Source organism: Pezoporus flaviventris, unplaced genomic scaffold (genome assembly GCF_033815535.1).
Source record: "Pezoporus flaviventris isolate CSIRO_AGI_PZ_B2104156 unplaced genomic scaffold, CSIRO_AGI_Pfla_v1 ptg000002l, whole genome shotgun sequence".
Lineage (NCBI taxonomy): Eukaryota > Metazoa > Chordata > Aves > Psittaciformes > Psittacidae > Pezoporus > Pezoporus flaviventris.
In genome coordinates, this window is record NW_026892550.1 from 88,456,968 (window position 1) to 88,469,881 (window position 12,914).

The 12,914-nt window shown below is 35.7% G+C and overlaps 1 protein-coding gene across 1 annotated transcript in view; it reads left to right on the forward strand.

Annotated features, from left to right (window-relative positions):
- The window catches only part of MYBPC1 (myosin binding protein C1), a 76,632-nt gene that overhangs the window by 22,538 nt on the left and 41,180 nt on the right, over nt 1–12,914 (forward strand). Inside the window, exons 3-6 of the mRNA XM_061444977.1 lie at nt 1,484–1,525; nt 7,755–7,790; nt 9,054–9,089; nt 11,665–11,769. Coding sequence (XP_061300961.1) covers nt 1,484–1,525; nt 7,755–7,790; nt 9,054–9,089; nt 11,665–11,769 — 219 coding nt within the window. The remainder of the gene's footprint in view (nt 1–1,483; nt 1,526–7,754; nt 7,791–9,053; nt 9,090–11,664; nt 11,770–12,914) is intronic.

Here is a 12,914-nt window from a genome sequence, read left to right on the forward strand (position 1 = left end):
TATTAAAAACAGCTATTTTCGCTAAATAAATTCTCCTTCATTTCTATTTAAGTATACAGGATTAGATATGAAATCACTCCTATAACCCCCTTCCTTCTCCACATATCTGTACTTCTTTGGTAAAGCAAGTAGGTTGTCAGTAGGCTTTTATGTTAGGCACAGACCAAACTGAGATTTTTCTAAGTTGGAAGTGCCAGTCTCTTCTCCCTTTGCCTGACTCAAGATGCTGTCATCTTGGATTACTAGGTGCTATTACACAAAGAGGGAAGTTGGTTGTTCAAGAACCTAAATGCTATAATATATAAATAGTTTATTGGACATAATCAGCATCTTGAACTGCACCAGGAATTTTTTTGGAAGCCATTCTAAGAGCTCCTTCTACATCTCAATGTCAAGCCACCAAGTTGGTGCAGTTAGCCATGATGAGGTTTTCAAGTGGGATTTAGACATAATGACAACTTCCAAGAAAAACGAGTTCCCCTAATCCCAGTTCCTAGCAGGAAAGAAAAGTATTACTGTAGGAAAACTCCCATTAAAAAGGCCAAGATGGACAACCTGACAACCGAAAATATAGGAAATCCAGACAGAAGCATCCAGGAGTCTGTCATGCTTCCAGAATATGGACTTACCATCCAAATTTTGAATTTCATTTTTACAGTAACCACGGCTATGCACATGTGGACAAGAAATCAGGATAAAGACAATATCAACTGGCTCTCGCAGATACTTTCCCATGTCACAAAAGATAACTTTACAAGTAGCCTTGTATGCAAATTAAATGAGATAGGAACCTTAACAAATCCTGAAATACAGAAAACGTAGAGATTTTTATTTTGTTGAAAATACAGTCCAAGTTTTCTCATACTCAGACTCATACCTGTTTCTCATACGAGGTCTAAGATAACTCACATTCCCATGCTTGGAGTAGAGGACAAGCTGGCATCTATTCTAATCAACTAAAATAAAAACAAATATCTTAGGAAAGATAATGATGATAATGATGAAGATGGTATTAAGAACACTCTCAATATACCTTCTGTGTTGTGAACTTTGTCTTAATGATAAACCGATTAGAGTGCTAGAGCTCTGGATACTATTAATATTTGAAGTATTTCATGTCTGATCCAGTTCCATTCAAACTAACAGTATGTAACTTATTTCAAAGGCTGTTGCAAATAAGCCCGAGAACAACAGATTAACAATTCCTACTTCTAAAGCACCCAGTATTTTTCTTCCACTGAGTACAGGAACATCAATCTTATATTACTCATTCAAAACTTAGAAAATGCATTGATATGCAGAGCTGCAAAATGTTTCATGGGTTTTTAACTGTCTATTCCATATACAGATATATTAGTAATTTTTTCATTTTGGTTTTTCAATACTAGCAGAACCTAGAATATTCCTGTATTTTTTAATGCTGTGTAAGTTTTTCTCTTTACTTTAAGATCCTCTCAAAAATATACTTGTACTTCCTACACAGAACAGAAAACACCACAGGATGGTGGAACTGGAAAGGATAAAGGTAAGTCTGAAATCATATTTTAAAAAATGGGCAGTAAAGAGAACATTCCTAGATGCTGTTCTGATGCTGGATTGCTTGAGCTTTAATTCAGAAGTTTGCAGCAGAAAGTGATGTTTAAGTGAGCCTGGAAGGTGACACTGACCAAGCTTGCTAAAACTTGGATCCTATGCACACTGGTAGCTTTTAAGTAAAGCAGACAATCTCCTACTCTCATTCTAAGCTAATTCTATTCTAAAACAGAAAGTTGATATTGCATTTTTTACCTTTCAGCAAAGTCCAATAGATGTTTTTCATCCAAAAGAAAAGAAATCACACATTCAGCTTTCTGTTCTCATTGGGAAGCCCAGCAGCTGAGCTCATTAGAAGTTCTGAAAAATATCTTTGAGGACTGTCTGCTGTGAACAATCACACAGCTGTTCAACTAGCAATGCCTGTAAAAATCAGGTCCAATTTTAATATATATTTTTGTGGTGCTGAGATTAGACTCCAGCTCTGTTGGCAATTCTTCCAGTTACAAAAATACATTTTGAGAGAACTGAGCCAAATTCTGCTCCTGTTTGTACTCATGCCAAAGTAGAATTCAAACTGCTCATCAGATCATTTTGAAATGAATAATTTTTTTTAATTATTTCTTCATTCTGATAAAAGGCTAACGCAGACCAAAATATACTTGCAACTGATGCAATGCTTGCTTTCGATTTGGCACAATTATACTTTTTCATGTTCATGGCAAATCAAGAAATAGCTTGCTTGAAAATTTATTCTGGCTTTTGGTCTCTTCCAGACAAAATCTTGCCTTTTAAACAGACTGGATGAATACTTGATACTTGCAGATTCATTTGGCGAAGACATGCATGGCTATTTTTCTCAGCAAAGTCAAAATATAAAAGCTGAGAGCGTGTGATTCACATACTCTTTTGAAAATACAAATGCTGAACAGGGATTCAGTGCATGTTATTTTGCCAGCTAACTTTGTATTAAGCAATTATTTTGACACACAGAATTTTGTGTGAGTAATCAAATCTGTCATCCTGGTAATGGAAACACAAGTCAGGAATAATTTGCATGCCTAATGATAGGAAAGAAGATGAAGGTCTTGCCTCAAGCTATTCCAGCATTTAGTTTTGCTTGCTTTAATTTTGATACAACAATAATGTTTGTTCCCAAACGAACATGAATGGCGTTTTCCCCACTGCTTACTATTCTACATTGTACTGAATAAAAAAGAAAACATGGTAGGTATCTTATCAAATATTTCTGTTATATTTTTATGCATTATTATATTTCTGCTTTGAATTTAGTGAATAATACAGGTATTTCCTTAGGGGGGGGAAATGATTTCTTGGTGCTTCCCCTGTTTAGGAGGATTTTGCTACCAAAAAATGGTTTGAGATCCTAACATGGGAAGTGCTTTCAGTTTCAGACTATGGTGGCAGCAGCTGCCTCAGTTAGAATCCCAGTGAAAGTCTGAATACCAATATGTAGAAAGAATGTCCTTCTGCCACGCTCCAGTGAAACTTTTACCGCTGCAAGGCAATGTAGATGTCATTGCCAGACACTCAGTAATAATTAATTTTTTTCAATTAGGTATAATGCAATTGTTCCTATCAGCTCCTATTTTGTTGCAGAGTATCACCAAGTAAGGGAAAGTATATTTTCTTAGAGTGATTCCTTCCTGTTTGTTTGCCAGAAGAAAATCTTTATAATGGTGAGCATAATTCACAAAATAGGAAAAGTTTCAATTTTTCCAATCTGTCCAAAATCATTTACACTAGAAAATAAGCAGCTCCATAAGGAAATGAGGACAGAACCAGCTAAACATTAGCTTTTGTATAAGATGTTTAGAAAACTGTTTCTATAGCTTCAGAAACAGGTAATGCTTCAGATTCAGGTACTTCCTTGAATGCGAATGAGATGCGAAAGATTTCATATCCAAATTCAATGGTGATTTTACAATACTTGTGTGTCAGCAGTTATAACCTCTTTGCTGATAATTTATACGAAAGAGCACCCTGTAGGAGCCTGGGACAACCCCTCTCTGCCACAAAGTTGGGATATCCTGCAACCTGATATTTAGGAAAGACAGCTAGGTAGTCCACATAAACCACACAGTCCATAATTTTCACCTCATTTCTAAAACAAAGTTAAAAGCAGAAGTTAGGAAGATAAAGTACACCTATCTGTGTGTCTGTTTTAGTGTTCTACTTATTTTTAGTAGTTATTGTCTGTGTGAAATTACATATTTATGTTCCTTTATGTTCACTGTAAAGTTAATAAATGGCAGACAGTGTGATAAAATATTTGTTCTCTTATGGTTATTTTTCTGTAAAACAGTCTCTCAGAATAGTAAAAATAAATCTTTGCATAAAATAATATTTTATAACATTTCTAGTTTCAAACTTATCTGAAATAATGTCCTAAGAATTCAGGATATATATGATCTTCCTTTTTATTTTCAGAGGAAAAAGTGACTTAGCAGAAATGCCATCAAATTTACTGTTATCCCATACTCATTCAATTTAAATTTTTCTTCCTTTGCTTTTGATTTTAGCCTTATCTTCTGGATTGAATATTGTTATAAAAGTGTTTCCACTTGCTGGAATAATAATTGAATTTTAGCACCAAATTTGCTCATTCCTTTTTAGGTCACATCCAGTCATGTTTTTTCTGCATGTTTTATTGGTACCTTTTTCTCTAGGTTCCATCAAACCATCTACTAAAATGCTTTCATTTCCATCCTTCTATGTTCCCAGCTTTCACTTATCCATTCATATTGCTGCTAAAACTTCCATCGCTGTACAAATGTACTTCATTTACCATTCCCAAAATGCCAAGTGCTGAATGCTCTTTGAAAATCAGATGGGTAATTGGAGGCAACTAAATTTTAAACTTAGTCTCAGAAGAATTAAACTGTGCTCAGTAACTTCAACGCAAATCAAAACGATTCAGCCAGTTGGTTGAGCTACTCTATATTTATTTATGCACCACAAAGACACAGGTTTACTCTTTGAGGTGTTTTCTTACCTCCTCCGTTAACTTGGAACACTTGTTCCAGTGTATGGAAGCACATATAAATGTTAAGGCACTCTGAAGACACCTGCAGTTGCAAAACAGTGTCTCTCCTCTTTTACCATTTTGCCATATCTCTCATGCCAGCTCCCATTGTCAGTGAGCAAGAGCAGACAAAAACAACAAAGAAAGACTAATAAGTTTACCAGCTCTGTTAGCTGATTAAATCAAGTTTGAGATGCTGTTCCAGTGGAGTCACTTCCAGAATTCCCCTATTAGACTGTGTGACACAAGGCTTTCAAGTCTTTTTTTAAACAGCCAGAAAATAGAAAAGAAAAAGAATAGGTCACTGTGATTTTTGCCACTTCTGCAAAGCTGATCAACATGACTGATGGCAGAATAGCAGTTTCCATTTTTGTGTCGTGGATTTAAAATAAAGGGAAAGTATAAAATATAAAACTCTTGGTATCAGCAGTTCATATATAAACCAGAAGTTATTACTTATATTTTGACAGATTTTTCTACACTTTTGCTGTGTCAGCAGTCAGAAATTTTAATATTGAGGTTACATTAACTGTGAATATAAAGAAGTTTCACATTAGCTAATTTTGAGATTGGAAGTGTTCTTTCATTCTACAAGACTCTGCTCCTGATGGAGCTCCAAAAGACCTAGTGCTCAGTTAATGCGATCATTTAGATACAAGGAAATAAACATAAATATCCTATTTATTAATGAAAATGTACCACAGATGAATAGAAGCCAAAGAACAAAAGTCTCTGTAGAGTAGCTGAAAGAAGAGTTTCTTCTTAACTAGTTCTTGTCATACAACAGATTACTAAATACATTCCATTAAAAGTTTACTTGCAGAAGATAAGGACTGTGAACTAATGATCATAGTTCTACTGCCAGTACTGGCACTATTGCATTTTTTGTTATCTTTAAATAGAATTTATTACTAAGTTAAACAATTCATCACCGAAAGCAAATTGGTTATAGCTGTTGAACCATTTTTCATATTTATTCAGTAGTCATTTCATTTTGTCCTAGAAGCCTGAGATACAAGGAGTAATGGACTGATAATTACCCATTTCTCACAACTGGCGTATATTGGTATTGTGCTCTTACCATTTACAGCACATTCAGTTATGCCTTCATTTTGATACTTCTGAAATGTTTATTTGGTTTGATTTGTTTGTTTCCTGTTAACATTTTATCTGAAAAATTATAGATTACCCAGGAGAAACCCCAACAATCCCTCTGCAAAACTAAGACCTTTTGTTATTCTAGTTTTTCAAATGTTTAAAGAAAACAAGTCAAATAGAGTAGTCCTTGAACAGTGTGATTATCATACATCACCATGTAGGGTGCATAACATCAAATGTTTAACGTTGATTGATCGTAATTACTTTTTTTCTGGCCAGAGAGAATATTCTGGCCAGAAGAATACCTCTTCAAGCCAAGCACAATGATGACACTGACAAAAAGAGCTGAAAGCACAGTTTTTACTTTGATGGAATATGGAGAAAGATTTGCAGTAGAATTACTTATCCTTGCATTCATTTACTTGTCAACACAGTACGTTAAAACATCTGACATGACTTCATCACTACAGTACTTTCACTGAAAATCAACATCATCGTCTGCATATGCCACTGGAATGATACAGGTGCTGAGAACGTTTCCACTAAATGAATTTTTAATTTACTTTTTTGCTGTGAATAAGAAATCATCTTTGTAAGATAACACATTAATCCTCCATGTGTAGGTCTACCTTTTACAACTGACATCCTCCTCCCAAGGGATTTTTTAAAAGAATTTTGATGAATCATTAAAAAGGAATGAGTAAAATGTTATGGCTAAGTAGTTAAATTCTATTAACAGACTTTCAATTAGCCTTCAGTGGATAAGCAAACACAAAACAATATGATCAGTACTTACAAAAATGCAACTATATTTTAGATGTGGTTTCATCATAGTTACTACATTTGTCCTTGAGAAAATATAGACAAATTATAATTTTAAAGTCAAAATCAAAGAGTAATTTCAGAGTTAAAATTTGATTCTGGAAACCAAAATCTAAAATCTAAAAATAACCCAAAATAACTCTTTAAGAAGGTGGGCTAATATTTTTCCAAAGTTGTTCTTATTCAACTGTCTTTTCAATTTTGAAATGTTCTCCAGATGATATTTCTGATACTGTTCAAAAGACGTTATATTTACAGTACATACGTATTAAATGCTAAATATGTTCAGTCTTTTCTAGCTTTTCAAATGTTATATTGGTTTTTTGTTTGGCTTTTTTTTTAATTAGGCTTTTAAGACACTAAGACTTTTTGTATATTTTTATCAGAACTTGGCATCTCTGAGGCTTCTGGTGAACATCGAAAATTCAAAGGGATGTAGAAAACTCTTGTAAAGATAGTCTTTAACTTATTCTGGTTTTCTCATGATCATGAGCTCAGTATTTCAGGTCTAACGCCAGTTTCACTTTTATTTTTTTTTTACAATTTTAATTCATATAAATATGTACCTCAATGTGCTCTACGAGATTAAGCATTTTAAGATACCTGAGTAACAATTGCTTATAGTGATTTAATACCTGATGATAATCAACTTTTAGTGTGATTAAAAGTAAAATCCAATGCAATGGTAATACTTTTGTCATTTATTATTCTGTAATATAGGAAAAACTAGTTGTTTATTCCTTGCATATTAATTTAATATTCTAACATGGAAATTACAAAGTATAAATATAGGGTTCTGGTTTTAAATGTTGCATATCTTGATTTAATAATGCTGAATGCATATATGGTGCACATTTTAATTGCAGACATGGTCATCAGAGAAATGGCATCTTCCTCAGGTCAGATATGTGATTGACCTTGATTTCATTGTGGCTTTTTTTGTATTTACTGTGGATTACATCTCTAACAAACAGAACCACTCAGCAGCTTTCATATAAACTCATGATTTAATAATAGATCCTCTCCACATCTCATTTTTCTTTTACTTGCTTGAAACATTAAGGTTTACCATTTCAGCTACTGAATTATGCAAAGCTTTCTTCATCAGTTTGAAGCTTCCATTGTGAATGCTCCTGACTATTATGATTTCTTTTCTTTTGCAGGTTTTACATTTTCATGTAGTTGTTAGAAAGCAGATGATCCTCTGTGCTTTCAGGTTCTTTATGTACCTTTTTATTTGTATTTCTTTTCACAGATGAAGATGATACTTCAGTTAGTACTCCACCAGCAGGTTAGGACCATGGTAGTGCTTTGTGTGTGTATGTATGTATGTACTTTTCTCTTGACTATTAATGAAGAAAGAGTCCAAACCATTAGACTGAACTCAGACTAATTAGAGAAAAAGTTTCTTGAAGTGCCCTACATTAAATTGAACTCTGTTCAGAAGTACAAGACCTTCATAGCAGATAAGTTCCTTTCTGGTCCTGACCTGAGGTCTATGGAAGGACAGCCAAATAAAGGTAAAATATTGGTTTGCAGCTCTGAAAACAACTCCCCTTGTCTTTTTTCTATCAACAGACATGGAATGCATTTTTCAGGTTAGTCTTGAGAGAAAATTCCAGAATTAAAATTAAACAGATGCCTTATGAGTTCAGAAAAGGTTTATCCACATAATTATTTATCACCTCACGTTAGGCCATAAGACCTACAAAGTAGTTTGAACATACTACTCCAAGCCAATGCTGCTAAGGTGGCAGATAAAATGCCTTTGTTTGCTGTCAGTAAAAGAAAAGCAACAGCCCAGAGGTCCATCATGATTGATGTGACATAGGCAGAATTTCTCCACTGCTTGTTTAATAAGATTTTAAAAAATAAACCGAATGAAACAGAGTTTTGAACACTAGAAAACACTTCAAAGTGTTTCAAGTGAAAAATATGCTTTTATGCTTTTAGTTACTTTTACTCCCCTAAATGATCACATTTTTCCTGATTTCTCCCAAAAGAATTTGCATTATTAACTTTGGGCTGAATGCTACCTCTAAAGTCAGTGGCAGTACACTACTTTAAGGTACTAGAGTACCTGATTGATAAACACTAAATATATAAATAATATTGTAATCACAACCCCCTAAAATGTCATTTTAACTGCCATTATTTTGCTTAGCCTAGATAAATAAATAGGCTATTTAAATAATTCAAAGTACTGTCTTCTCAGATAAACATTGCAATTTGCCTATTTTCTGGAACTACACAAGTCATGAAAAAAAACATTATCCTCATGGAATACTTCCAAATATGAACTGCTAACAAGGAAAACTTGAATGGGAATTTAACTAAACTAATTTACATTTTCTAGAAAAGGGAAAAGATTTCTGAGTTTTTTTCTTAGCTCTTCACTTCCTTTTTCTGGTATTCAAGTAGTTCCTCATGGGTATGTTCTTAAATATCTAGTCTAATCTTCTTGCATGAAGAATTAATGTTCTTAAAATCTCAGTGAGGTTAGTTAGGCTGTGATCTCTGAGCTGGTGTCATCTAAATTGCTCTTCCCTTTCAGATGGGATGTCTAAGCCAGCAGAAAGAAAAGATTCAGGTGAGACCTCCTGAAAAACATAATGAAACACTCCAAAATTAACTAATACAATTATTCTTAATACTTTAAATCTTAAAGACAATATTTATTTTTGTTTTCATTGTTTATACAGCCTCAAACTATAGCTGTGGAAATGCTTTTAAGTATCAAATCAAATCGGTTTCTAGCAGCTAAACAAGGACTGAGAGACAGCTCTGCTGTACAAGACAGGACATGTATCAGTATTTTACACATACATACATACCTATCTATCTATACCTACTTCTATATAGATAGATATGCAGCTATTCCCTTCCTCCTCAGCCTACAGGGTGACAGTGGCTTACCTGAATCCCACACACAGGCCCCAGGAGACTATAGGAGAATGGCTTCTTCTCACAGTTCAAAGGACGGTGGGAAAAACTTAGGAAAGTCATAACCTCTTTCTTCCTACCCTGGCAGGTAACGCATACTACACCCACTTTTGTGGTTTCAGGATTTGCAGCCTCTGGAACAAAATGAGCAGCAGGTACTTCAACCATGGTTATTGACCTGGCATAGCCGCCTATGCCAGCCCCCTGAACCAACATCAAACCCACGTTTTGTTCTGTTTGTTTAATAAATAGGAAAAAGTTAATATCTAAAGGTGATGATAATATTTAGGTGTTATTTTATGTGGTACCAAATTAATGAGTCTGTGTAAGCTTCTTTCTTATTTATTAATACCCTTTTTCCATTTCATCCTGTGACGTATTAGGTTACCGCATGTGACCAGGTCCTGTACTGAGCATTGTCACCTCATTCTGTTCATACCAGTAACTATCATTTGTTCTTGCATTGTTTCCGTATATTACCATGTTATACTGGCATAATCTAAACATACACATTGCAGAGAGAGTATATATAGATGTGTATCTATATATATATTTGTGTTCATGTATGTCTGTATATATGTTTTCATATATGTGTATATACATGTGTGTATATACATGGATGTCTTTACCTGTAATATTGTACAAGCAAACACACACAGATGTGTTAGGTACACCACCCATAATTCACTGAAAGAATGAAAGGCAAAGATTTCATAGCAAAGCAATCTAGCATTTCTATATCTTTTAAAAATTCCTAATAGACTCGGGGATAATCAAAACAGTTTGGTTGCATTTCCCATTGTTGTCACGAGTTGCACTGCATTCACGAGCGATGGAAATCTTCATGAGTTAGAAAGGTTCCTGTAGCAGTAACCTCTACAATTCTGACTTCAGGAAAATGACTTTCTATAGAAAATACTGAGCAGGGAAAGAAACTTCTAATTTCAAGACCAGGGTTTGACTAAGGGAGAAGTGTTGTGTGGCTGGTTCCTCATTTATGCTGGTTATGAAACCAAAATGAAAAGAGTATTGGGTATGCTATAAAAATCTACCTTCACTTCTGAAACAAGAAGCTCAAGGGGAACAAGGGAGATGCAGCTCTGAGTTGAAAGAGACCAATAGCTTTGTTAATTATAGCTGTGTACTTCCACATTTGCTCTGCTCTTCAGTACTACCATGGCAACAATGGCTTTACTCAGTTTCCCCTGTGCACTGGCAATAAGTCCTCAAAAAAAGGAGATGTGGCATTTGGATTCTGCAAGTTCGCATTTGGAAAATGAGACATGCTTTGCCTTTCTGCAGAAAGGGAGCAGGTAGCAGACAGAAGTTTGCTGCCTTGCTTTCCCTGTCTTTTCTATTTGGAATCAGCTTTGGCCATGGTTTTGCGTGTATTTTGCCTGAGATATAACCGCATAGCACAAAGCCAGGACTGCTCAGATGAGCAGAAATACCAGAAATGAACAGCTGTGCTCAGACTGTTTTCCGCCCTGGGGAAACTGCTCACTTGCTGCTTCTCTTAGTACAATTGCTCCTTTTCAGTTCCAAAATCCCATTGTCCAGAAGGGAAGATGCTGTGTCTGAACACATGACACAGTCATTTCCATCTGACAAACTTTTTCTGTAGAACATCAGCCAATGCACACGGCAGGATACGTCATTGACTGATCCCCAACTTTCTGTTTCTATCATGGTGGAAAAGAACAAGGTTCAACAGTAAGCTTCATGCCTGCCTCATTTTAAGGACAAATAATAAAAAATAGCTTGTACAATTGACTGAGTTTGGGTTTGAGAGAGACCCACTACACATCATATGTGGTTTCTTGTGCTTATAGCTGTTTGTGTTTTCAGAACCTCCATCTCTTCTGAAAAACAAAGAGCTGACCTTTGTGCATTTCCTCTGTAAAGCACTCATGGTTGAATGCTGGTGCCATTCAAGTTGCTCAGCACCCATCTCAGCACCCATCTTGGCTGATCAGGTTCCCCTCTCTTCCTCCCTGATAGTTTCACTTTCTGTCACCACAAAGGTAGCATTCTTGCAGGAACTGTACACAATGTGACAGCCAAGCAGTGGATGTCAGTGTGAACAAAAACTTACATATCTTTCAGGACATCTGAAGAGAAAGGTAATAGGGTTAGAGAGTTCAGTAAATTCAGGTAAGTGCATTTTAGAGGAGGAAAACCCACTCAGATGATTAATATTTCTCTCTCTCTCTGCATCTTAGTATGGTCTATTGGAGAAGGAGCTCCAGAAGAATCAGAAAAACGTGATGATTCCCAAATGTCCACTCTATTCGTTGAAAAACCTCAGAGCGGTTCAGTGAGTGTTGGTAAGTGCTTAGAAACAAAATCAAAAGCCACTCACATTGAGACAGGGACTGAGGCAGAGGCAGGAAAGGTATGTGCAGTTCTTCTAACACTCAGCTTCTGCCCTCAGCTGAAACAGATTGTAGTTGGATGTGAAGTCTACTTCTCAAAGACAAAAATAACTGTACAAAGAGAAGTAAAAAACAATTGTTTAATTCAAGACAAGCTTAAAATCTAATAGTTTTCTAAGCACAATGGGTAAGAGGTATAATTTCTGGAGAAGAGAGCTGGTTACTGTAATGCTGTTGGCTGTACTGTTATTGATATGTCAGGACGATCTACCCAAAGGCCTGCAGAACAGCTTTGAGATTGCCAGGTCAACCTCTGTACCCTACAGCTGTGTGTAAATTAGCAAGTAGACTAATAGGAGCAGCTCTGCAGGGAAGCTGATAAGTCACCCCCACTGTAACCGTTCTGGGGGATTTGCTCTGAACTAGCACTGGTTTAGTCCAGTGGCCTATATATACCTATAACCAGCTGGAGCAGACCTGGCAAACACTCAGAGCACATCTGTGATTTTAATTTCACCCAAGAGGAATTGAGCTCAAGCACTGTGAGGACTTTCCATGTTGTGAACCAGAGCACAGTAAATGGGGATGGTTAGGAGGTTCCCTTCCAAACTGCACTCCTTAGCTGTACTATCATGGTAAGGTAGCTGCATCCTAAGCAGGGTAGGAGCAATGGTGAGAAGTTCAGTACAGGATATCTATGTCTGTTCTGCACTTGGATACGCTAAGAAGTGGTCAGATGGAGGGTGGGCTGGGGTGTGTTTATGTATGCCTATTATTTTTATCAGTTTCTGAGTAGAAGTTTATCATTTTGGGAGAATATAATTAGAAAATAAATATAAGGAGTTATTCTTCTCTGAAGCCCATGAGTATTAGAATGGAAACTCAGAAGGGACTGGGTAGTGATGTTCTGAAAATTGAGCTAACTTCTACTATTCCCAAATTATTGTTTAGAGAAGGCTCTTTCCCTCTCTTCTCAGCTTAAAGAATTAAGAATAGAAATGCATTAAGAGCTCCAGCTTTCTTTTCCAGACTGGAGTTCATTCATGTTACTACTGCCTAGTAGGCTAGAAATACCTGTTCTTGTTTTAGGCAAGGAA